Source organism: Silurus meridionalis, chromosome 12, assembly GCF_014805685.1.
Source record: "Silurus meridionalis isolate SWU-2019-XX chromosome 12, ASM1480568v1, whole genome shotgun sequence".
Lineage (NCBI taxonomy): Eukaryota > Metazoa > Chordata > Actinopteri > Siluriformes > Siluridae > Silurus > Silurus meridionalis.
The window spans coordinates 2,814,624-2,841,780 of record NC_060895.1 but is presented as its reverse complement, the minus strand read 5'-3'; the positions used below and the strand labels follow the sequence as shown (position 1 = coordinate 2,841,780).

At 41.0% G+C, this 27,157-nt stretch overlaps 1 protein-coding gene across 2 annotated transcripts; it reads right to left on the bottom strand.

Moving 5' to 3' along the window:
• Positions 1 to 30: 30 nt before the first annotated feature.
• On the bottom strand, positions 31 to 26,101 carry gucy1a2 (guanylate cyclase 1, soluble, alpha 2). 2 transcript variants are annotated; one of them, XM_046863196.1, is made up of 9 exons: positions 25,490 to 26,099; positions 18,847 to 18,908; positions 18,623 to 18,744; positions 17,714 to 18,513; positions 9,873 to 10,028; positions 9,433 to 9,762; positions 8,000 to 8,143; positions 2,830 to 2,984; positions 31 to 2,556 (listed from the first exon to the last, which is right to left on the bottom strand). In XM_046863196.1, exons 1-9 carry the CDS (start codon positions 25,727 to 25,729, stop codon positions 2,340 to 2,342), a joined length of 2,226 nt encoding a protein of 741 aa, XP_046719152.1. In that variant the 5' UTR covers positions 25,730 to 26,099; the 3' UTR covers positions 31 to 2,339. The 2 variants fall into 2 exon arrangements, with proteins under 2 accessions (XP_046719152.1, XP_046719153.1); XM_046863197.1 differs by lacking the exons at positions 31 to 2,556; positions 2,830 to 2,984 and adding an exon at positions 4,704 to 7,459 and having other exon boundaries at positions 25,490 to 26,101.
• Positions 26,102 to 27,157: the final 1,056 nt, after the last annotated feature.

Below are 27,157 nucleotides of genomic sequence, written 5' to 3'. Positions count from 1 at the left end.
TAAAGCAGTATAAGTGTCATACACTAGGTGTGAAGGCTATACATCATTTTATTGACACTGTGAAAAAAAATATTAATTGGTTTCATTGTGGTGTAATTGAAAAGTTTGGTTTAATTGACAGGTCATGGTTTGACTGACAGCTCTTGGGATGATTGACAGGTATGGTGTGGTGTGATTGGAGGGCTGCATTTGATTGACAGATTTTGATGTGGTGTGATTAGAGGGCTGATATTTTGGTATTCGAGATCAGAGGATTGAGTTTGATTGATGTTGGGGTAATATGAATGGAGGACTTGGTTTTACAAATGTTTGGTGTGGTGTGATTGGATGTCTGGTTTGATTGATAGATGTTTGGTGTGTTGTGATTGGATGTCTGGGTTTAATTGACAGATTTTGCTGTGGTGTGAATGGCAGGTGTTTGTGTGCTGTGATTGGAGGGCTGGGTTTGACAGATATTGGAATGGTGTAATTGGATGTCTGGGTTGAATTGGCAGATTTTGGTGTATTGTAATTGGATGGCTGGGTTTGATTGACAGGTAATGGTGTGGTGTGATTGGAGGCTGGGTTTGATTGACAGGTCATGGTGTGGTATGATTGGAGGCTGGGTTTGATTGACAGGTCATGGTGTGGTGTGATTGGAGGGCTGGGTTTGATTGACAGGTCATGGTGTGGTGTGATTGGAGGGCTGGGTTTGATTGACAGGTCATGGTGTGGTATGATTGGAGGGCTGGGTTTGATTGACAGGTCATGGTATGATGTGATTAGAGGGCTGGGTTTGATTGACAGGTCATGGTGTGGTGTGATTGGAGGGCTATGTTTGATTGACAGGTCATGATGTGGTGTGATTAGAGGCTGGGTTTGATTGACAGGTCATGGTATGGTATGATTGGAGGCTGGGTTTGATTGACAGGTCATGGTTTGACTGACAGCTCTTGGGATGATTGACAGGTAATGGTGTGGTGTGATTGGAGGGCAGGGTTTGATTGACAGGTCATGATGTGGCGTTATTAGAGGGCTGGGTTTGATTGACAGATCATGGTATGGTATGATTGGAGAGCTTGGTTATTGGAGGGCTGGGTTTAAATGACAGGTCATGGTGTGGTGTAATTGGAGGGCAGGGTTTAATTGACAGGTCCTGGTGTGGTGTGATTGGAGGGCTGGGTTTAATTGACAGGTCCTGGTGTGGTGTGATTGGAGGGCTGAGTTTGATTGACAGGTCCTGGTGTGGTGTGATTGGAGGGCTGGGTTTGATTGACAGGTCCTGGTGTGGTGTGATTGGAGGGCTGGGTTTGATTAAAAGGCTTTAGTGTGTGAAATAAGAGGATTGAGTCTGACAGCTTTTCAGGTGGTGTAATTGGGGGTCTGGGGTGGATTATCAATGCTTATTATTATTGAGCAACTGGAGCGCAGCGTTTGATTGACAGAACTTGAACATGGTTCAATTGGAAGGATGGGTTTGATTGACAAATTTTGCTGTGCTGTGATTGAAGGATACATTTTGATTAACAGCCTTTATTGCAGCCTGACTGGAGAACTATGTTTGTTAGACATAGTGTGTATTAGGGGAGTTAGGTTTGATTGACAGCTCTTAGTGTGGTGTGATTGAAAGGTGAGGTGTGTGTCACAGGTGTTGGTGTGGTGTGATTGAAAGGTAAGGTGTGGGTCGCAGGTGTTGGTGTGGTGTAATTTAAAGGTGAGGTGTGCGTCGCAGGTGTTGGTGTGATTGAAAGGTGAGGTGTGTGTCGCAGGTGTTGGTGTGGTGTATGAAAGGTGAGGTGTGTGTCGCAGGTGTCGGTGTGATTGAAAGGTGAGGTGTGTGTCGCAGGTGTTGGGGGCTAAGATTGATTAATGGGCCATGGTGTGGTGTGACTAAAAGTGATTAAAAGTCTGAATGAAATTAAAGCGAGATGCCTCACAAGCTAGAATACACACCTACATACAGTACACACACACCCGTACAGTCTCACACCCACTCACAAACACTGTGTTTTTTTTTTTATCAGAAGGCACCAGGTTCATAGGTTGCTGAGAGCCATGTGTATATTATATATGCTTATATTTTGTGTGTGTGAGGAGCAGAAGGCTTAATGCATATATATATATATATATATATTCAAATGTCCATATTTCTATTAGAGGCTAATTTGAAATTTCATGAATTTTCATTTCCTGCAGTCCTTCTCATCTGCACGGGGTTGCGGACAGGGTCGGGAGGTGGGGAGGGGGATGGGATGTAGTGGTAGCAATGTGTTCCGACAGCCGGAGCCACTGGTTGCCACATGCACCCCTGTGCCTTGTAGGCATGGTTTTAGTTGCGGCTGAGTACTAGTGGATGTTCCTCAGAGACTGGTCTCACGTAGAAACATGGTCCCGATGTTATAGGACGCTTTCCGGAGGGGGGCAGAGCGAGTGTTGGTCAAGGAGGTGTGGCTTCCTTGACCGGTTTTCCCAGCCTCCAGGAAGTAGCAGATTCCTGGGATCTCTTTGGGAAAGTTGTCAGGAAGCTCCTGACGAGAGCGAGGGACGAACGAGAAGGAGCGGTCGTCGTGGAGGAATCTTGAGAGGAAGACAGAAAGAGAGAAACGAAAAAAAAGAGATGAATGGACGACGGACAGACGCGATCGCAGTTTTTCGGTTCTGTGGTGTGACCATGACTGTGGGCGTGGCTCATGCAAAATGATTGGCTACCATTGATATTTACTGTTTATTTGCATAATTGCTTGTCTTCAAAGCATATTAAAGAGAAGCAGAAGTTTAGTCTTTTCAAGGGTCTTCTCGGGGGTTATTTATTAAAGTATGTGTGTGTGTGTGTGTGTGTGTTTCACTCACTGGTATGTTGTCGGGGAAAGGTTAATGCGTCGCGGTTGGCTGCCGGACTCGAACTTGCTCGCGAGTGTGACGTTGTTCCCGAACAGACAGTACCGCGGCATCATCACTCCAACCACACCAGCTAACACGGAACCCGAGTGGATCCCTATGCGTAGCTACACACACACACAAACAGTTCCATCATGTTTGACAATATAACACGAATGTAGCAACTGTGTGTGTGTGTGTGTGTGTCTCCTCATGCTCTACTTCAGCAGATTTAACCAACCACAGAATGCCAGCACACCGCATGCACTGCCATCGCCATAGCAACACCGGCAGGGGAGAGCCAGGGTCGGCACTGTCGTCAGAGCAACACACACACACACACACACACACACACACACACACACACACACACACACAGTCTCTCTCACATACATACACACACACACACACACACACACACAAAGGGAGACGAAGTTCTGGGACATTAGGACAGAAGTAAATGATTGACATCTGCCAGTCTTTATGAGTCAGACAGTAACTATGGCAACCAGGCAGTGTGCTCTATAATTCTGGATCACTGCATTATTCTAGAAAAGCACTGCAGACCTACTAACATTCCAAGTGAATGCTGCAGATCATTTCAAAAGTACAGAATAATCTGCAGTGATTTATTAGAATAATCTGCAGCGTTCTTTTAGAATAATCTGCAGTGCTTTGTTAGAATAATCTGCAGTGTTCTATTAGAATAATCTGCAGTGCTTAATTAGAATAATCTGCAGTTCTTCATTAGAATAATCTGCAGTGTTCTATTAGAATAATCTGCAGTGCTTTATTAGATTAATCTGCAGTGTTCTATTAGAATATTCTGCAGTGCTTTATTAGAATAATCTGCAGTGCTTTATTAGAATAATCTGCAGCGTTCTATTAGAATAATCTGCAGTGCTTTATTAAAATAATCTGCAGTGTTCTATTAGAATATTCTGCAGTGTTCTTTTAGAATAATCTGCAGTGCTTTATTAGAATAATCTGCAGTGTTCTATTAGAATATTCTGCAGTGTTATATTAAAATATTCTGCAGTGTTCTATTACAATAATCCACAGTGTTCTATTAGAACAATCTGCAGTGTTCTTTTAAAATATTCCGCAGTGTTCTATTACAATAATCTGCAGTGTTCTATTAGAATAATCTGCAGTGTTCTGTTACAATAATTTGCAGTGCTTAATTAGAATAATCTGCAGTGCTTCATTAGAATAATCTGCAGTGTTCTATTAGAATAATCTGCAGTGCTTAATTAGAATAATCTGCAGCATTCTATTAGAATAATCTGCAGTGCTTAATTCGAATAATCTGCAGTGTTCTATTAGAATAATATGCAGCATTCTATTAGAATAATCTGCAGTGCTTTATTAGTATAATCTGCAGTGTTCTATTAGAATATTCTGCAGTGTTCTTTTAGAATAATCTGCAGTGTTCTATTAGAATAATCTGCAGTGCTTAATTAGAATAATCTGCAGTGCTTCATTAGAATAATCTGCAGTGTTCTATTAGAATAATCTGCAGTGCTTAATTAGAATAATCTGCAATGCTTCAATAAAATAATCTGCAGTGTTCTATTAGAACAATCTGCAGCGTTCTATTAGAATAATCTGCAGCGTTCTATTAGAATAATCTGCAGTGTTTTATTAGAATATTCTGCAGTGTTCTTTTAAAATATTCGCAGTGTTCTATTACAATAATCTGCAGTGTTCCATTAGAATAATCTGCAGTGTTTTATTAGAATAATCTGCAGTGTTCTATTACAATAATCTGCAGTGTTCTATTAGAATATTTTGCAGTGTTCTATTAGAATATTCTGCAGTGTTCTTTTAGAATAATCCGCAGTGTTCTATTAGAATAATCTGCAGTGTTCTGTTACAATAATTTGCAGTGCTTAATTAGAATAATCTGCAGTGCTTCATTAGAATAATCTGCAGTGTTCTATTAGAATAATCTGCAGTGCTTAATTAGAATAATCTGCAGCATTCTATTAGAATAATCTGCAGTGCTTAATTCGAATAATCTGCAGTGTTCTATTAGAATAATATGCAGCATTCTATTAGAATAATCTGCAGTGCTTTATTAGTATAATCTGCAGTGTTCTATTAGAATATTCTGCAGTGTTCTTTTAGAATAATCTGCAGTGTTCTATTAGAATAATCTGCAGTGCTTAATTAGAATAATCTGCAGTGCTTCATTAGAATAATCTGCAGTGTTCTATTAGAATAATCTGCAGTGCTTAATTAGAATAATCTGCAATGCTTCAATAAAATAATCTGCAGTGTTCTATTAGAACAATCTGCAGCGTTCTATTAGAATAATCTGCAGCGTTCTATTAGAATAATCTGCAGTGTTTTATTAGAATATTCTGCAGTGTTCTTTTAAAATATTCCGCAGTGTTCTATTACAATAATCTGCAGCGTTCTATTAGAATAATCTGCAGCGTTCTATTAGAATAATCTGCAGTGTTTTATTAGAATATTCTGCAGTGTTCTTTTAAAATATTCCGCAGTGTTCTATTACAATAATCTGCAGTGTTCTATTAGAATAATCTGCAGTGTTCTATTAGAATAATCTGCAGTGCTTTATTAGAATAATCTGCAGTGTTCTATTAGAATAATCTGCAGCGTTCTATTAGAATAATGTGCAGTGATCTATTAGAATAATCTGCGGTGCTTAATTAGAATAATCTGCAGTGTTCTATTAGAATAATCTGCAGCATTCTATTAGAATAATCTGCAGTGCTTAATTTGAATAATCTGCAGTGTTCTATTAGAATAATCTGCAGCGTTCTATTAGAATATTCTGCAGTGTTCTTTTAGAATAATCTGCAGTGCTTTATTAGAATAATCTGCAGTGTTCTATTAGAATAATCTGCAGTGTTCTATTAGAATAATCCACAGTGTTCTATTAGAACAATATGTAGTGTCTATTAGAATAATCTGCACTGTTCTATTAGAATAATCTGCACTGTTCTATTAGAATAATCTGCAGTGTTCTTTTAGAATAATCCGCAGTGCTTTATTAGAATATTCTGCAGTATTCTATTAGAATAATCTGCAGCGTTCTATTAGAATATTCTGCAGTGTTCTTTTAGAATAATCTGCAGTGCTTTATTAGAATAATCTGCAGTGTTCTATTAGAATAATCTGCAGTGTTCTATTAGAATAATAAACAGTGTTCTATTAGAACAATATGTAGTGTCTATTAGAATAATCTGCACTGTTCTATTAGAATAATCTGCACTGTTCTATTAGAATAATCTGCAGTGTTCTTTTAGAATAATCCGCAGTGCTTTATTAGAATATTCTGCAGCATTCTATTAGAATAATCTGCAGTGCTTAATTCGAATAATCTGCAGTGTTCTATTAGAATAATCTGCAGCGTTCTATTAGAATAATCTGCAGTGCTTTATTAGAATAATCTGCAGTGTTCTTTTAAAATATTCCGCAGTGTTCTATTACAATAATCTGCAGTGTTCCATTAGAATAATCTGCAGTGTTTTATTAGAATAATCTGCAGTGTTCTATTACAATAATCTGCAGTGTTCTATTAGAATATTTTGCAGTGTTCTATTAGAATATTCTGCAGTGTTCTTTTAGAATAATCCGCAGTGCTTTATTAGAATATTCTGCAGTGTTCTATTAGAATAATCTGCAGTGTTCTATTAGAATAATCTGCAGTGTTCTATTAGAATATTCTGCAGTGTTCTTTTAGAATAATCCGCAGTGCTTTATTAGAATATTCTGCAGTATTCTATTATAATAATCTGCAGTGTTCTATTATAATAATCTGCAGTGCTTTAGTAGAATAATCTGCAGTGCTTTAGTAGAATAATCTGCAGTGTTCTATCAGAATAATCTGCAGTGTTCTATTATAATAATCTGCAGTGTTCTATTATAATAATCTGCAGTGCTTTAGTAGAATAATCTGCAGTGTTCTATTAGAATATTCTGCAGTGTTCTTTTAGAATATTCTGCAGTGTTCTTTTAGAATAATCTGCAGTGTTTTATTAGAATAATCTGCAGTGTTCTATTATAATAATCTGCAGAGTTCTATTAAAGCTTTATTAGAATAATCTGCAGTGTTCTATTATAATAATCTGCAGTGTTCTATTAGAATAATATTCAGTGCTTTAGTAGAATAATCTGCAGTGTTCTATTAGAATATTCTGCAGTGTTCTATTAGAATAATCTGCAGTGTTCTATTGGAATAATCTGCAGTGTTTTATTAAAGCTTTATTAGAATAATCTGCAGTTTTCTATTAGAATAATCAAATCTAAAATCAAATCAAATTTTATTCGCCACATCTTATTTGTAATCTGCAGTGGTCTATTAGAATAATCTGTGGTGTTCTATTACAATAAACTGTCCAAATAGTCTGCAGATTATAAGTATAATCTGTTCACTTCTATAATCACTGCAGTATAATCTGTTCTCCTCTCCTCATCTCCCTCTCTTTCTCTCAGGTTTGATGCTTCTTTTTCTGTCCCTATTCAAGGTCCCTTCTTTCTATCTCTTTTTATTCTCTATTTATATCTCTTCAACAGATCCATGCCACCCCCATTCCTTTCTTTCTTGCTTTCTCTGAGGTTTATTTAAGGACTGTGAGAGCACGCACACACACACACACACACACACACACACACACACACACACACACACACACACACACACACACTTCTCTTAGTGCTATAATGATGAATTACACTATGTGTGTCAAAGTCAGGTTTTTTTATGTCCCCAATTAATTTGGTGCCAGTGGCAGAGCTGTCAATCATGCAGTGACTCCGCCTCCTCGGGACAGCTCATGAATTATAAAGGCATCTCATATTTTGTCAACAATGACGTATAATACACACACACACACACACACACACACTTTCTCATCCCCTTTGCTTGTCTCTGCCCATATCTCTTTTCATGTGTGTGTCACTGTCCATCTGTCTTCTTTTTTCTTTTTTAGAGCAACAGTATAACAGGTCTCGTTCTTTAGCTAGTGCACTTGCTTGCAGCAAAATCTCTTTGCTCCATGGCAACCGTATTTCCTGCTGCATCAGCAATCGACACACACACACGAACAAACCCTGACACCATACACACAACTCGGCACATTATTTCCCAGAATGCCATGCTCCGTCTCACCTTGATGGGCTTGCCATCAGGCGTGAGCACTTCCTCCGAGAGTTCGATCATCTTTAGCGCCATTAACGCGATGGGCCTGGCGTGGCACACACACTTCCTATGGAGCCCTGCAGCCACGCAGTACGCATCGCCGATTGTTTCGATCTGCAAACACACACACACACACACACACACACACACAAACAAAACTGTAACATTTTCAATAACACCTGTAACTGTTACACCTCTGTCTTGGATCTTGTGATAATAGGTAATTAATCATTTAATTTTTTTATCCTTTTTTTTTATTAAAGGGATTATATTCTCTCCATCTCTTTCTCTCTTTCTTTTTTTCTTTTTTTCTCTCGCCTCTTCTTTCCTCCATCACCTGTCCTCAAAGTGTCAGCTTCTGCCTGCTAATGAATTCCTTATGAAGCGCAAGTACGCCAAACCTCCGAGACTGAGCTTTTCCCCCGATTTCAGGTCTGCACTCGACCCTCTGTCCTCCGATTCGATTTCGAGTTTTAGCCAGAAAAATGGTATTAGAAAAAGAAAAACTTGGATCATGCTCTTATATACATAATTTTATTACTATTATATATTATATATGTTATTAGGTGTAAAACTGCTAAGCGTCTGTGTCTCTGTAAGTCCCTAATTTAGCATTTCGTCCCACCTACTGTTCCGTTAACCTAATTTTATCTACTGGCTTCTGGTTGAAGAGGAAATGTTCGCTTGGTGCTAATGTAACAGACCTCTGCTTATTGGCGGCGAGATGTATGTAGGAGCTTCTCCCTGAGGTTGAAAGCTAGCTAGCAAGCTTAAATGTGGGTTAGCAAAACCAATCCTGATTAATTCCACACCACAGGGATAAACAAAAAAGTTTTAAGACCAAATCAATGCACTGCACTGGCTGTAAGGACCAATCGAAACCTGATTGGCTGCAAACTCTGTCTCCTGATTGGCTGCAGCTCTTGCCTGTCAAAAAAAAGTTTACAAATGCTCTCTCCTGATTGGCAGTTACTTCTGATATTGCCTTTAAAAATAGTTTCCAAATGATAGATAGATAGATAGATAGATAGATAGATAGATAGATAGATAGATAGATAGATAGATAGATAGATAGATAGATAGATAGATAGATAGATAGATAGATAGATAGATAGATAGATAGATAGATACTTTATTCATCCTAATGGGAAAGTTACTATTTAAATGCTCTCCCTGATTGGCTGCAAATTCTGTCTCTTGATTGGCTGCAGCCCTTGCCATGACAAAATAGTTTCCAAATGCTCTCCCCTGATTGGCTGCAGCTCTTACCTCTCAATATAGTTTTGTGTATGTAGGGTGTGATGTAAGCTAAAAAACAGTCCAAAAATCCAAGATAAAGCAGTATGACGAGCGTGTGTGTGTGCGTGTGTGTGTGTGTGTGTTTGTGTGTGTGTTTGGTTTACCTTGTATACGTCGAGCACCCCACACTGGTAGTCGAAGCGCGTGTACAGCTCGTTCAGCATGCTGATGACCTGCATGGGCGTGCAGTGTTCACACACGGCCGTGAAGCCCACGATGTCCGAGAACAGCATGGTGACATCGTCAAACTTTTTGGCCTGGACGGGAAGCCCCTGCCAGAGTCTCTGTGCCACGTGGCCAGGGAAGATGGAGTAGAGCAGCTCGACAGTGCGCCGCTTCTCCTCCTCTAACGCGCGATGCGTTCGCTCCAGCGTGGCTTTCAGCTTGTCCATGCGCTTCTTCAGGCCGTCCTGAGCCTTCGCCTGCTCGCCCACCTGAACACACACACACACACACACACACACACACACACACACAGAATATCAAACAACACTTAAAATAAATATATAAATATATTTGAGCTGTGGCTTCGTTGCACACCCACCAGTATGACATCACGGGTGGCGTCATGGATAGGGATGTCTGAAAGGTGTAAGCCCCGCCCCATCAGCTCCTCCAGCCTATCGACACGGGGCGAGCCCAGGAACATGATAGAGTTCGATTCGGGAAGGTGGATCATCTGACCCTTGAGTTCCATGACCTGGTAAACACGCACAAACACACACACACACACACACACACAAAATGATTGCCTTATCTGTTATAATGGTATGGTATTTTCATGCAGTAATAATACTTCATTACTGCCTTTGATAGTGTGTGTGTGTGTGTGTGTGTGTGTGTGTGTGTGTGTGTTTGATCCAGTCTGACTTCAGTAAATGTGTTTATATAACCAGTGTATTAATTTATAATCTGCCCTACAGATACATGCCTCTAAACTTGCGCGAACACATGCGCAGACACACACACACACACACACACACACACACATATAATATAATATATAATGGTTGCTCATGCAGTAATAATACTTTATTACTACCTTTGTATGTGTGTGTGTGTGTGTGTGTGTCTGCGCATGGCACTGACATGCTGTTGACTTCTGTTTCCAGCATAATGGTTTTGAGCTGGTATTGGCCCATCTAAAGAAGGTGACAGAACAGCTGCTGGATCCCCTACAGTTTGCATACCGAGCAAACAGATCGGTGGATGACGCAGTCAACATGGGGCTAAACTACATTCTGCAACACCTTGACTGCCCAGGAACATATGCCCGGATTTTGTTTGTTGACTTTAGTTCGGCTTTCAATACAATAATTCCGGGAATCCTCCACTCCAAACTCCTAAACCTTACTATACCCCCTGCCATCTGTCAATGGATCACCAGCTTCCTGACAGGCAGGAAACAACAGGTGAGACTGGGAGGTGTTACCTCCAGTATTCAGACAGTCAGCACTGGTGCTCCTCAGGGGTGTGTCCTTTCCCCACTGCTATTCTCCCTTTATACGAATGACTGCATATCAAGTGACCCATCTGTCAAACTCCTGAAATTTGCAGATGACACCACGCTCATTGGACTAATCCAAGATGGTGACGAGTCTGCATATAAGCAGGAGGTGAAGCAGCTGGTGCTATGGTGCAGTCAGAACAACCTTGAGCTAAACACACTCAAAACTGTGGAGATGATAGTGGACTTTAGGAAACATCCTTCAACACTACTCCCCCTCACAATATCCAACATTCCTGTGTCACCTGTGGAGAACTTCAAGTTTCTGGGCACTACCATTTCCCAAGACCTGAAATGGGAATCAAACATAAACTCAATTCTGAAAAAGGCCCAGCAGAGGATGTACTTTCTAAGGCAATTAAGGAAGTACAGTCTGCCACAGGAGCTGTTGATACAGTTCTACACTGCAGTCATTGAATCTGTCCTGTGCTCATCAATCACCATCTGGTTTGGAGCAGCAACAAAACAGGACAGAAACAGACTGCAGAAAACTGTTAAAACAGCTGAAAAATCATTGGTGCCCCCTGCCCACTCTCCAGGACTTGTACCATACAAGAACCAGAAACCGGCAGGAAAAATCATTAATGACCCTTCACACCCTGGACACAACATCTTTCAGCTCCTCCCTTCTGGCAGGCGCTACAGAACTTTGTTCACTAAGACTGCCAGACACAGGAACAGTTTCTTTCCCCAAGCAATCACCCTCACTAACAACTGACCATAATTAAATTCCATGCTCATATCTATGAGTACCACACAAAACTGTCACTCATCACATTATCTGTATATGTTACACACACTATTGCTTCTATATACTGTACAAAGTTTTATAGTAACCTCTCATCATACCTGGCACACAATACTGTCATTTGCACTACCATGCACTCCCACACTTTATGTACATTACTGGTCTGTATCCCTATTTATTACCCACACTGTCTATACTGTCTCATATTGTCTGTATTGTCTTGTATAGTCTGTTTTTGTCTTGTTGTGTCTGTTTTGTCATGTATAGGTTTTATTTATGTCTGTACTTTTGAGAGTAACAAACAGCTGGAACCAAATTCCTTGTGTGTGTCAACACACTTGGCCAATAAACCTGATTCTGATTCTGATTCTGATTCTGATATGTTAATTTGGGACACACACACACACACACACACACACACATCAATACCATATAAACAAATAGAAAAACACAGAGGCACTCTCTCTCTTTCTCTTTGTGTCTTCTTTGTGCTCATGAAGTACTTAAAATGTGTGTGTGTGTATGTGTGTGTGTGTGTGTGTGTGTGTGTGTGTGTGTGTGTGTGTGTGTGTGTGTGTGTGTGCGCCACCAGTCTTCGCCCATTCCCCTTTCAGGCGCTATTAATTAGATAATCTGCCATTAACACACTGTGACCTTTGACCTGTGAGCTTATCCAATTGCGGTCGTTAACCTTGACACCTGATTTCATTCCCAGATAATTAAAAAAATATATATTACCAAATTAGCATTTGGCTAATCTTTTAGCCTTTGCACAAGGTAAAAAAGGGAACGTCATGAACCAGGGACAAACAGAGACAGACAGGAAACGGTGTGAATCGCTGGGTGAATATTTGTGGTATAAACATTTTTTAGGCTCCTTACAACCATGATGTGCAGTGAAGCATCTCAGAATGCACATCATATCAAGTTCTAAACAGGTCACTAAAAAAACAGGAATCTAAAGACTTGTCCTTTCAACGACCCCCTCTTGAGTTCTGATGATCTTCTGTCCAAGCTAGTGGATCCAATATATAAGACGTCCAAGAGAGTATTTGCAGTCAATGAGGATCAACTCATCAATAGTAAAGTCCAATCTACACTGTCTGGGCAAAGGTTTAAGGACAAAACACAAATAGTTGGAAAAGTCAGGTGTCCAAGTACATTTGTGCATACAGTGTATATACTGTCCAAGCAGGACAAACAATGTCCAATTTACAAGATAATTGTATAACTGTCTAATCAGAACATTGTACCATCTAATTAGGACACTATTCTTCCCAATCAGGTCAGAGTACTGTCCAATTACAATTCCAAGGACAATCTTTGGTCCAATTAAATCTTCTTACTGTTTACTTCAGATCAGCTAACTGTCTAATTATGGTAATCATCTGTACCAATCTAATCAGACTGCTAGCTAAATAGGATGGTGTTTTTTTTCCCAGTCAAATCAGATCAATGTCTAATTATGGCGATCTTCTATCCGATCAGATCTTCTTACTATCTAATTAAGTCAATCTTCTGTCCACCAGATCATCTTACTGTCTACTTAGGACAGTCTTCTGTCTAATCAGATCTGAATACTGTTTACTTAGAACAATTTCTGTACTATCAGATCATATCACTCTCTAATTAGGACAATCTTCTGTCCAATCCAATCAGATTACTGGCTAATTGGGACAATATTCTGTCCAATCCAGTCTGATTACTGGCTAATTAGGACAATATTTTGTCCAATCAGATCATCATTTTGTCCAATTAGCACAATCTTCTGTCCAATTAGGAACACTTCTGTCCATTCAGATCAGATTACTAGCTAATTAGGATTATTTTTTTCCAGTCAAATCAGACCACTGTGTAATTAGGACAATCTACACAATTAATGCACTTTAGGACACTGTGTCTAATTAGGTCCATCTTCTTTTCCAACACAGCAATCTCGTGTCTAATTAGGATGATGTTCTCTCCAATTAGAACTGTCTCATTAGAACTAACTTCTGTCCAATCTCAAGACTGTACTGTTTAATTAAGAAAAACCTCTGTCAATCCGACCAGTGAACTGTGTAATTAGGATCATCTTCCGTCCGGTCATTATAGTTTACTGTCAAATTAGGACGATCTTCTGTCCAATCTCAAGATTGGACTGTTCAATTAGGACAAATTGCTGTCCTATTGAACAATATGGATGCAAGAAAATGTTATGCCATTCAGATTAGAGTGGTACTGTACATTTTATGATGTATATATATATATATATATATATATATATATATATATATATATATATATATATATATATATATATATGTACATATTACATTCATTGGCTGTCTAATCAAAATGGTTTACTGTCCAATCATAACAGTGCAAATGGGGCAAATTAGAATGATCAGCTGTCCAGTCCGAACGAACTATGAATTCCAATAATTGTGTCCAATCAGGACAATTTATGATCAATAAACTCTCTGATCAAAGTGCACTAGTGTCCTATTTTTTTTTTCAGAAAAACTCTCATCTAGACTATGCATGTGTGTGTTTCTTCTATTTTCCACTGTGACTTACAGCAACTATAACACACACACACCCACACACACACACACACACACGCACACAAACACACACACATGCTGTAAAACACACCCATTAGCCCTGTAGCTCAGAAAAACAGAGTGATGATTTTCTTGCTGTTGTCATCTTTTTTCCGACGACTCAGACTTTACCTACGAGTCAGACGTCAAAGAACCCTGAGTCACAATCCCCAAGGTTACGGCAAAAAGAGAGAGAGAGAGAGAGAGAGAGAGAGAGAAAGAAAGAAAGAAAGAAAGAAAGAAAGAAAGAAAGAAAGAAACACTTATGTAAACCTCTCTATCATTTTAGACAGCAAAGTGAACACATATGTTCACGCAATGTTACCAAATATAATCCGAAGCCCATTCATGCTTCACTTAATCCTTTTTATTTCGATCGATCCAGAAAAGCTGACTGTGAATCTATTCTGTATTCTAGATTATATATCTGTAATAAAGGAAAACTGACTGCAAAAGTCATAGTTCATAATAAACTGACTGTACTATGGAATATAGAACTGTATTCTAGATACAATAATTGCAAATAAAGATAAACACATTAAATACGCTAAATGCAAATGCTAATTATATTGTAGATAGTCTCACTGTAATCTAGACAAACTGGTAGTTTATGTAGTAAATAATGTTTATCCAGGTACAAATGAAGACTGTGTTCTAGATAAACCAGATGTAAATTAAGACTGTTCTAGATAAAACATGTTAGACAAGACTAGATAAACCAGGTGCAAATGCAGGATAAATTCTAGATAAACAGACTTCAGATGAAGACTACAGTGTACATAAGCTACAGATAAAGGATAAGATGACAGCAATCACTGGCTGTGTTCTAGATAGACCGTATGCAGGCTGTGTTACAGATAAATGTACTATAAATGCAGTCTGTGTTCTACATAAATCAAAGTCTTCACAGATATTTTGCAGCAGTACACACAGAATGATCAGTTTGATTGGTTCCAAGTATCTGACTGACAGCTGGTTTGACATCATGCTGGCAAAACGTATTTGACATATGTGAATCTGGATTAGCAGAACATATACACACAGAAAGCATAGCAATCTGAGCTGGTACACCAACGAATGGCTGCCACGCAGTATTAAGGTTTAATTGCTATGGTACAAGGCATATCTCCATGGCAACAGAGCTTCTTCTACAGTTCTGCTCCAAGTGTATGATGGACTGACTAATGCAGCTCAGAAACACATCGCTATCTTTCCATTTAGAATGGTTCTAGAGACAGACTGCATATGTAGGCTGTACTATTGAAAAACCCACAGCCACTTAGTAAATACTCGGATAAATCAGTTACTCACAAGCCGAGCAGTAGGTGAACTGATGAGTTGTAAATAAAATAATAAATGCACCTTTGTTCTAGATAAACCAATCAAGCAATCTGTGTTCAAGATAAACTGGGGGAAAAAAAACAAAACAATGTTACATTAACTTAGGTGGACTATAAACATCACTAAAATAATCTAATTTCAAAAGAATCATCATCAAAATTAAAAAACTGTAAATGTACTGAAAAATCTGGATCCTTAATGACATCCTTAATGGTCCCTATTGGCATCCCTTGTCCCTTCTAATATATTAGGTGTTCCATTTTTTTTGTAACAGGATCCACTAGAAGAAACATTCTCGAAAGCAATAAATTACCAGTATAGAGACACAGAATTACACCATCGCACCATCTAGATAAATTGCAATATTTTTCAGCCTTTTCTAGATACGGCGGTTGGATAACGTGCTCTAGATATGCCTATTTAATTAAAAACTCGCAAACTTTAGATTAGAATTTGCTTTTAGATGCCAGCTTGTTGTAGATAACCTGAAATGCCATAGGGTCTGTTCTAGATAAATATTTTCACTCTCAGTACAAGAATGTTTCTAGATAAACTGCCTACAACTACAAATCCTGTCCAGTTTCACTGGAGCTGTGTTCTACATAAACAGATCAATTCAGGCCTGTTTTATGTGAAAAAAATGGATGTAAGGACAAGCCAGGTTTGCTTCGGTCACTATCCAGTTCTAGATTAACACGTTGCAAAAGACACATCTATTATATATACTCTGACTATGTCTGTGGATCTCTTTTTTGTTTAGGTGTAAATGCAGAGCTGTTTTTTACATAAACACATCATAAATCCAGGCTGGGTTCTAGTAAACTGACTGTAAATGCAGATCGGTTCTAGATAAACTGATAGTAAATCCTGGCGGTGTTCTAGACACACTCAGGGAAGATGTCAGACGCTCTGTTTGGTGGAGAATGTGCAGCTGATGTCAGATGTGTCTGTGAAAGTGAGTGTGGGCTAGTATGCATGGTGTCTTATCTCCTTCGAGAATTTACACAGGATTATACACAGGCACACACACACAGACACACACACACACAGTCTGAACAAACCCAGTATCTGTCTGCAGCTCTGCTAATGTTTATACTACAAACTCCATAATTCATGTCTTCTCTTGTCTTTATTTGACTAAATGGCTGGTGGCCCAGCAGTTAAATCCTCTCTGTGTGTGTGTGTGTGTGTGTGTGTGTGTGTGTTGCATTATAGTTATAGAATATAATAGAAGTATATCCAGACATACGCTTTATCTCACTCTAAGCATTTCAATAATAATAAATCTGTCAATGTTAGCAAGCTAATCCAGTGGATTTGCTCCATGGACCAGTTTTCTTTTTGAAAATCTTCTCACAGATTAGTTGGAGGGCTGTGTGTGTGTGTGTGTGTGTGTGTGTGTGTGTGTGTGTGTGTGTGTGTGTGTGTGTGTGGGTGTGGCGGGGGGACGTTCTTATATTCAGTTAGGGAATTTTGCAGACATCCTTTTCTAGAGCAACTTACAGCTTGGGGAAAGAAAATATGAAGCCCCTGAGTATGCACTTGATTTTGGGTTCACAATTGAAATCACTCACGCTGACGTAAGGGGCATAAGACAGGGTTTATGATGTCACTGCAGATGACCTCCAATGTAATGGGTAAAAACAAGAGCATTTAGAAAAATTATTACTTTAGCCACATGAGACTTTTGCTTGTCACATGTACAATACAGTTTTGCGGAATAATCTGCACCGGTATGTGATTGCTGGAACTATCGTCTATCGGGCAAAAAAAATTATAGTTTTCCGGCTTCCGGTCTGCTGTTGTTACGTGGGTGGCCTCTAGGGGCGAATCACTGACGCCACGTTCTGTTTGTTTTTACACACGAGACTGCATGCTGCACAAAGAGCGTGGTTTTATTTATTATCTATGATTTATCAATTATATAGAGTATATTTATTAATTAACATATATAGTTTTATCTTATTTAGCACATTTTTATGATTCAGATTGGTTCGAGTTTCTCAAAATGATGCAACCTTGTCTCTATGAAATAATCGACTCCTGAGTAACACAGATTCGTTTTTGGGACTTGAGTGAAAAACTTTCCAAAGTAAGTAATGAGTTTTTGAATTAGAAACGAAGCTCGTGATTCACAATTAAAGCATTTTCTGGTTTTCAGTCAATATCGATTTTGATTAGCGCAAACCCAAAAACCAACGTACCTTTTCCCTGCTTTCCAGAGCAGACGGGTCAGGCCGGGTACGGATGGTAAACGGCGTAGACAGCCGCAGCAAAATGTTCTGGAATGAGCAAGGAATTCTGGGCGATACGAGCTGGAAGCTGTCGCCAAAGCTCAGCGTCCTGTGAGGCTTCCGAATCCCCTCGCCGACATTCTTTAGTCCCACCCCCACCTGCAGAACCTCCATATTGGAGCCTATAATAAGGTGAAACGGGAACGCCCTGCAGAACGTGCTCAGTCCGATACGGAGGTCCAACGGCGAGCGTGAGAGCTGGCGTGAGGACGAGGGCGACGAGGATGACACGATCCGAACTTCCCGAATGAGGAACGACAAACAGGCGGGGGATGAAAAAGTGGGCGGGGAAGGAGATGACGAGGGGGTCGAGTGATCCGAGATTTCTCCGTCCTCGTTGACCGCACGGAGACGTGTCGGCGGAGCCTCCTCCACCTTCACTTCCGCTTGGTAGATGCGCCGGGCTGCGGCTCGGATCAACCCTGGCATGGCCACGCCCACCGTAGGGTCTGGGTTAAAGCAGTGCAGAAGCAGGGTTTGTCCCTCTCCCTCTCCTTGATTTTCCTCAGTGTCCTTGCACAGAAAGGACGAGGACTCCGAAGACGCCCTGCGCCCATACGAAGTCCTGGCGTGCTCCAGCAGAGCGTCGAAGCCGTTAAAGAAGTCTTGCAGGTTCCCACCCAGAGCCCGGAGAACCCGCTCATTCTCCTCCAGGCAAAGTCCAAAGAACTCTTCTCCGAATCGCTCCCGGAGTGTGGGGAAGCCCACGCCTGCAAACATAACAGGAGATATCACTACCGCAACTAGAAGCTAGCTTGTATCTTTTTGTTTGTGTATCTTCATGTGTGTGTGTGTGTGTGTGTGTGTGTGTGTACTCACCCACTTTTGCCGCTGTGTACTGCAGAATTCCTGAGATGTCGGTTTGGTTGTCGGACTGGGAGTTTACAAACGGGCATTTTTCTAATGTGCATTTCTGCTCGGACCCGTCCTCACCGCTGCCGCTGACACAATCACACACAAACACACACACAAAGGAAATAGCTTCCCTTTATATCAGACACGTGAGTGTACGCGTATTTATGAGCGATAGAGGGAGGAGATACCTGTTATTTGTCTGTCTGTAGAAGTCCAGTGTTCTCTGCAGAGCCTGCTGGATCATCTGTGTCTATAAAAACAAAAAAGTTGTGACACAAAACCGACAACCTCGAGTTTATTCAAAACCACGCAAATTTATTTCCCTTGAAAATTCCAAACCATGGTTCGGGTCTCCGATTTCAAGTGAAGGGTGAATTTCATGCTTCCGCATCCGAGGACATATTATACTTTGTGTACCGACTTTTTGTAGGTTAAAGGTCCACAGTCCACTGCACTTTTCCACTTCCACTTGAACGTGTCCATATGTTCCAATCACCTTCATGTTGCATTCCAACACAAATAGAACATACATCTGATATTTTATATTAGAATTTTATTGTGTGTGTGTGTGTGTGTGTGTGTGTGTGCTCCTCTAATAGACCATCTGGAATGGAATCCATTCTTAAGCCGCACCCAATATGCTGCTTTACTCATACTGTCACGGCTACGATGAGCAAATCAAAATGCCGCTCACAACACTGAAATGCATTCCAGTATCATTATCATAAACCTGACCTGTCTATCTCACTCTGTCTCCCTCTGTCTCACCTCCTGTCTCACTCACTTAGCTCCCTCTGTCTGTCTCGCTCGGTCTCCCTCTGTCTGACCTTCTGTCTCACTCTCTCAGCTCCCTCTGTCTCACCTTCTGTCTCATTCACTTTGCCTCTCTCAGTCTCACCTTCTATATCACTCTCTCAGTCCCTTTCTCTCAGCCTCTCTGTCTCTTTCTCTCTCCCAAACACTACTACACACACACCACCATTTTCCTTCCTACTACCTATAAAAATGATAGATTTATAAATCTAGCAGCTTGCAAAAATTTACAGCACAGCTCAACACACACACACACACACACACACACACACACACACACAGACACACTTTTACACAGAAACAATTCATAAAACACTGAATCCTTGAGTGCATGAAAAGGTCATATTCTGATTTAAGGCATTTAAGCAAAGATTGTTTTTTCTATAAAAAAAAAAAAAAATGTGTGTGTGTGTGTGTCTGTGTGTGTGTGTGTAGTTCACGCTTGGTTAGAGACCATCCAGAGACATTAGAGGTCAGAGGAAAGAGAGGACATTCAAACACACACACCCACACACACACACAAGTGCATGTGGAAAAAGAGATAGTCCTAATTAAGTAAACACACTCGCACATACACAAAATCTATTATACACACTCTGTGTCTTGTTTGCTCTTTGGCTGAGATATTAGTATTGATTAATTGTCAGTCGTTCAGTGATTTACACACACACACACACACACACACACACACACACACACACACACACTTTCTCTCTCTCTCTCTCTCTCTCTCTCTCTAGGGAGTAAGAGATACTTTTGTTGCGTTAATGTGGTTTGAACTTCAATTGATGTTTCGCCCTTTTGAGGCCACACACACACACACACACACACACACACACACAACACAAATATTCTCAAACAGCTGTAAATGTAAGTGAAACTTGTGTGTGTTATTTACAGCATTTGGCAGACGACGCTTATCCAGAGCGACATACGATTTTTTTTCTTATTTATACAACTGAGCAGTTATGGGCTTAGGGGCCTTGCTCAGGGGCCCAGGATTGTCAGCTTGGTGTGGCTGGGATTGAAACTCACGATCTTCACATCCAAAGGCCAGTGATTTAAACACTTAACTTTATTTACGTGGATGTAAGATGTCTTCCATGCGTTCCATGAGGTGTTTTTGTGCAGTGGTCCCCAACGCCACGGACCGGTTTAATGTCAGACAATATTTTTCACGGACCGGCCTTTAAGGTGTGGCGGATTAATACAACAAAATAAAATCCAGTAAACGTGAATCCACTGTGTTGTTTATTTTGCTCGCATGGGGGTTTGAATTTAGCGGTAATGTATAATGTATTAGCGACCGGAGCCCCTTTAAGATAAGACGTTACCCTTTAAGGTAAGACAGGTAAGACATGTGACCGAGGCATCATGACATGCATCAAGAGTGAGTCATAGACAGATGTGGAGGAAAGAATCCGAATTTTCCAAAATAAAACATCGTTCAGAATCAGATAATAAATAAAACGGAAATAATTTAAGTTATGTATTCTTTCTGTGCGGCCCGGTACCAATTGGCCCACGGACTGGTGACGGTCCATGGCCTGGGGATTGGGGACCACTGGTTTAGAGCATCATCTGTGCCCCCTGTTGGTTACAAAATTCTTTGGATAGCAAAAAGGGATGCAAACACGTTTAAATGGTGAAAGGGCTTTTTATTTATTACGTGTACATTATAGGACAGGGAAATTCTTTCTTCACTTACTCCAGGAAGCTGAGGTCAGCAATAATACAGAACTCCTGGAGCACAAAGAGTTAAGGGCTTTGTTAAAGGGCCCAAAAGTCGCATCTATTCATTTGAGTGGTGGAATTTGAACCGTCGACCTTCTGATCAGCAACCCAGAACCTTAACCATCTCTGAGTCTTTATTTGCCACAGTCACCAATGCTAATTAGGGACAAACAATTATATATATATATATATATATATATATATATATATATATATATATATTAAAAAAAACATACATTCTTTTACAACTGGTTTTTATCTCTGAAAAGCTGCTTTGCGGCAGTGTCCTTTGTTAAAAGCGTTGTACAAATAAAAATGAATTCAATTGAACTAATCACTGAGCTACCACTTCCTATGCAACAGGGGTCAATTTCAGTTGACTAAAAAAAACAAAACCCAAATCGTACAAAAAGGCTGGCAGGATTAGATAGAATTTCATAGAAATATGGGCTAATTTAGCTTCTGGTTTACTTTTGCTTCAAAATAACCCAGTGAATTTGCCAAGTGTAAGTCATTGCAAACCTTACAAGGGTGGTCTTGCTTACAATCGACTAAATCTAACTAGGTAAGTGTATCAGTATTTGTGCACCAGGAAGCACACCAGGAATTGCCTGAGGTGAAATATCTCTAAGATCCATGCTCACACAGGAGGAGAAAGGAAAACTAAAAGAAGACAACTTTCTATCATCTGGATCGATGCCTCTAAACATTGAAAGTTGTGATCCAGCATCTGGATCTGTGAAAATTTACCAAGAGACCACGAGAACCTACAAGAGTCTCTCTAGGACGTCCTTAAAGCCATCATGGAGAGGTCACATATTGATGTCTCAGAGGGTATGTTTAGTAATAGGACTCCAAAAACACTATAGGTACCTGGGACTTAACAAAAAACCTTACAGGTATGTATGCTCCATTTACATGTATGGCATTGGTGGACCCCTTATCCAGAACGACTTACAATGAGGAGTTGAATGTTAAGGGCCTTGCCCAAAAGCCCAGCAGTGGCAGATTGGTGGTGCTGGGATTTGAACTTGTGACCTTCCAATCCAGAGTCCAATGCCATAACCACTGAGCTCCCACCTCCCACTGTTCCCTAAAGAACAAATGTACCATATCATGTACAGTCTTGGTGCCAGAATTGCATTTATGTTCTTTCAATGAGTTCTATATGTGCACTGTATTTCCAGAATGGTTTTACCTTCAAGGGTATGACCTCAAAATTTGTACGATAAAAGGTACAACATATGTCTTCCTCAGGTCTACCTCTGGATTTACCCAAACATAAGGGGGTAGGAGGTTACCTCTTCAAGACCTCCCAACATTTTTTTCATTTTGTCCTTTCTATGTTCCACTCCACTTCACTTACTAATTCTCTCTGATCATGGTGGATCTTCAGCTTAATTGAGGAACTCTACCAACAAGGCAAGGATAAACCGCGGTGGTAGACACGTTGTGTCCTAACCTATAGGAACCTTTCAACATTCACTTGAAGGACACTAACCCACAGGAGAATGTTGACTGAGCTCTCCGTCAAAGTCACTATAACCTACTTCGTTCTGCCTTTATTTTATCTCACACTTACTAAAACGACTGAAAGTAAATGTCTCCAAACCGAAGCAGTATGAGTTGCCATTGTGGGAGGATGGATGATGAGAGCATTTAGACTGGCTGGTACAAAGAACATAGAAGCCACTGCTTGTTTACAGGTCTGCCACTACACGAATCAGAGGACATGCTAATGCCGGTCTCAAACAGCAAAGCATTTAGATGTCCTGGAAGATGATTTGACCATGGCACCTTACAGCAACAACTGATCCCACAAGCAGTCTTATATCTGCTTTACAAATTTACCTGCTCAAATGACTAGTACCTGTACTCCTACCACCAGTCTCAGGGTTTGCAAGAGAAAGGATGTTGGCTCCAGCATTAACACACCAATGTTCTGGACTCATCTGGAGGTCTCAGATACCTTCCTTATCACTTGAATATTGTTTTCCCATTTGTTTCTATCTGATGTTAGAGGGTACCGATGCATAAGGGCGCCTATATTTCTTTTCAGGTCTGCCACTGCAGCCAAATGCTAATGTTTCTTTTCCAGATAGAGATATGATAAGGACGCCTTGGCATATTAGCCTTACTAACAGGATCGTCCATTTCCCGTCCATTTCAAATTCGGCAAGGTCAGAGGTCCAGGAGGAGGTGACCGAAATAAAATAAACAGGGTGACCCTGACTCATTTACAGGAGGGTCCCCTTCATTCGCCTGCAATCAAATTTTCGAAACAACTGCAAACCCTGGAAAAGCTCTGCAGACCCTCATAAATGTAATGACCACTGCCTTTTGCTATGCTGCGAAAAGCAAAGATGTTCTGGAAGAAGATTTGACCTAGCACCTCCCAGCAACAATTGATCCCACAACTACTCCCATATCTGCTTTCCAAATTTACCTGCTCAATTGACTAGTACCTGTACCCCTACCAACAGGCTCTGGTTTGCAAGAGAAAGGATATAGACTCCAGAATTAAAACACCAATGTACAGAACACTCCTTGAGGTCCCAGATACCCTCCCTGTCATTTAAATATTGTTTCTCCAATTATTTCTATCTGATGTTAGAGGATACCAAAATGCTTCCTGAGGACAGACTCCGGCAAAGTACTCTTTACACGTTGAAACTAGGTCCTGGTCCTTTATAATGTAGTATCTGAGTCTGACTGTTGGCCAAACCCCAGCAAAGCCCAAGCAAACTATAATCTGAGAGTTACCATATGGAAAGGGTGAAGGCCAACACATGGTTCCTTCAAGACATTTGAAGACAGCCAGCCTCGTTATTTTTATTTTTTCAAACTGCTGCTCATGTTGCATCAAATGACCGAGTAACAGACTCGGAGGAAAGTGCTATCTACCGTCTTCCGCCTCCATGATCTCGCAGATGTCCATGATTGTCTAGTGTCGCTTTGATTGACAGGCAAGGGAGCATACACCCCTCCCGACCTGAGAGAATTGCCAATTTTGCTCCCTTGGACACTTCAGTCACAGATGGCGGTGGCGACACTCGTCATGCCATTCCAGGGAGTGACTTAATTCACATTTCAATCAGAAGTATATTAATTGTTATTTCTCGTGGATTTGCCCATGATCTCGAAGTTTTTGAGGGTCAGAATCAAACTTATACTGCATTTTGCTTGGACTTGGGTTTGCTTGAGCTATGGAGATAAAGGTTGTTCTTTTGTTTCAACATTTAACTGCGCGACTACAACCTTCCGCAATCGACTGCCTCAGTGGAGACTTGATTAATGCCAGCAGCGGTCAATAAGAGACCACCTCCAGGCTGCGGCTCACTTTTCTCAGCCTGGACACAAACCATACTTGGTGTTTGACCCAAGAGCTTTTCTCAAAATACCCCATTATTATGATGAGGCAGGTGTGTCTCATTAGGGGACAAGCATACACTCTTTATGTCCTCTAGGTTTACCCATTGTTACTGTGTGTGTGTGTGTGTGTGTGTGTGTGTGTGTGTGTGTCATAGATTAATGAGTCAAGACCATTCTCATGAGAAGGCTGTTTTTTGTGCATACTAAAAAGAAAAGATGATCTTGACACACACACACACACACACACACACACAGAATCGATCTTTCGCTCTCTGTATTGGTTGCAACATACAAACCAGAGGAACATCACTGTCGCTCTAAGCACGTATTCGCATATGCACACACACACACACACACACACACACACACAGTTATATGTGTGTGAAGTGTGTAACAGTGAAGATGCTCCAGTGTCACTCATCCTGCCTACATCATCCTCATATAAACACAAGAAAGAAAGAAAGAAAGAAAGAAAGAAAGAAAGAAAGAAGAAAGAAAGAAAGAAAGAAAGAGTAAGAGAGAGATGGACAAAAGGGGGAGACAGTAAAAGAAAGATGGACAGAAGTGGAAGAGACAGTGAGAAAGAGAGAAAGAAAGAAGGGAGAGAGAGAGAGAGAGAGAGAGAGAGAGAGAGAGAGAGAGAGAGAGACTGTGAAAAAGAGAGACAGAAGGAAGAAAGACAATATGAGAGAAAGACCGAAGGAGGACAGAGAGACAGTAAGAGAAACAGATGGACAGAAAGAGAGACAGACCTGAGGAAAGAGATTCCTGGTGAAAAGACACGATAGAATAATACACGTGTGTGTAAGCGCGAGCGTCACACTGTGCCCAACGCCTCGTGCCGTGGATATACGCACGTACACGTACGTGTCCGTGTGTGTGTGTCCGTGTGTGTGTGCGCGCGCTGCGTACCGTGGGTGAGGTGAGCCGCCTCAGGCTCTCCCCGAGCGAGTCCAGGTTCACGCGCTTCCTCCGGGCGGCCCTCCTCGCTCCCGTGGCAGCCTGCTCGTCGAGCGGGCACGCGCGCGTGTCGTTGGGGCTCCGGCCGTTCCAGAAGGCGCGCGAAAACGGGCACTCGGCATCGTCGGGACTCTCGAGGCAGTCGGAACCGACCGAGCTGAACGACTCTGATGAGATCTTGCGCGAGGACATGCTGCTCGCAGCCGCCGCCGGCCCGCGCGCACACTCTCATTAGACGCCGCGTCAAGCGCGCGGACAGCGTGCGGTGGTGAGGATGAGGACGCGGAGGAGATGGACGGGGCGCGCGAGCGGCGAGACGAGGGGGCGGCGGCGATGGCACGCGATGGCACGCATCTCTTTTTTTTTTTTACAAAGAAAAGAAAACAGAAGAAATTAAAAAAAAAAATTCCCTCAGAGGAAAGATGAAGCGGAGATCAGCGAAGCGCGCGCGGAAACGCAGAGGACCGGATCACGTCCCGTGGCGCGTGTTCCTATTAACGAATCGCGCTTTCATCCGCGAGCGCAAAGGACTCTCTCTCTCTCTCTCTCTCTCTCTCTCTCTCTGAAGCGCGCGCAATCCGTGGACTCTCTCAGCACCGCCGCGCGACACTGACGGAGTTTAACGCAGCCAATCAGAGAGTTCAAGAGGTAAAGAACATATGAGAGAGAGAGAGAGAGAGAGAGAGAAAGAAAAAAAACAGAGACCTAAAAGAGTGAGAGACAAATAGAAAGAGAGACAAAAAGAGACAGAGACGAAAGGAGACCTTAGGGAAAGAGACAAAAAGAGAGAGAGAAAGAGAGACAAAAAGAGGGAATGTGACAAAATGGAGACATAGGGAAAGAGAAAAGAAAGAGACTATAGTAGAGAGACAGAGAGAAAGAAAAGAGAGAAAAAAACAGAGAGAGAGAGAGAGAGAGAGAGAGAGAGAGCGCACTTGTTCTTTAAAAAGTCATGATGTTCTCTTGTTGACTTCGCAAATGTTCACTATACACATCCAACCTTTTCTCCTTTTGCTTTTTTTTTGAAACACAGACTGCACCCCAGGCCTTCTCACCTCAGTACCTGACTTTTTTTTATAACACCCTCGTGGCTGAACGAAATCTCACAAATCTCCACTAAATCTCCACTAAATCTCCACTAAATCTCCACTAAATCCAGGGGAACATCTTCCCAGAAGAGTGGAAGTTATTATAAGAGCAAAATTCATCACTTCTTGCAGATGAAGACTATCTTCAGGAAAATGCGTGTAGAAAGTATTTTTCCTAGAAGCAACAAATCATGCAGCAGAGAAACACACTCTGGTTTGTATAAACAGATTTGACTACAAGGAATGTTGACCATTTGGTTTTAACTGCTTTCCAAATGAAAAGGGAGTCAATTCATCATTTCTTCTCCGATAAACACACACACACACACACACACACACACACACCTTTACCACCAGAGTTTTAACCTCATCCTTGTGAACATCCACTTCCACATTTGCTCTCATTTCATTCTAAATTTCATTCAACAAGGGTGTTAATAAATTCAGGTACTGATGGAGGTGAGGTGAGAAGTTGAGGAGGCCTGGGGTGATGTTCCAATTCATCTTTGTGAATAGGGTTGAGGTCAGAGCT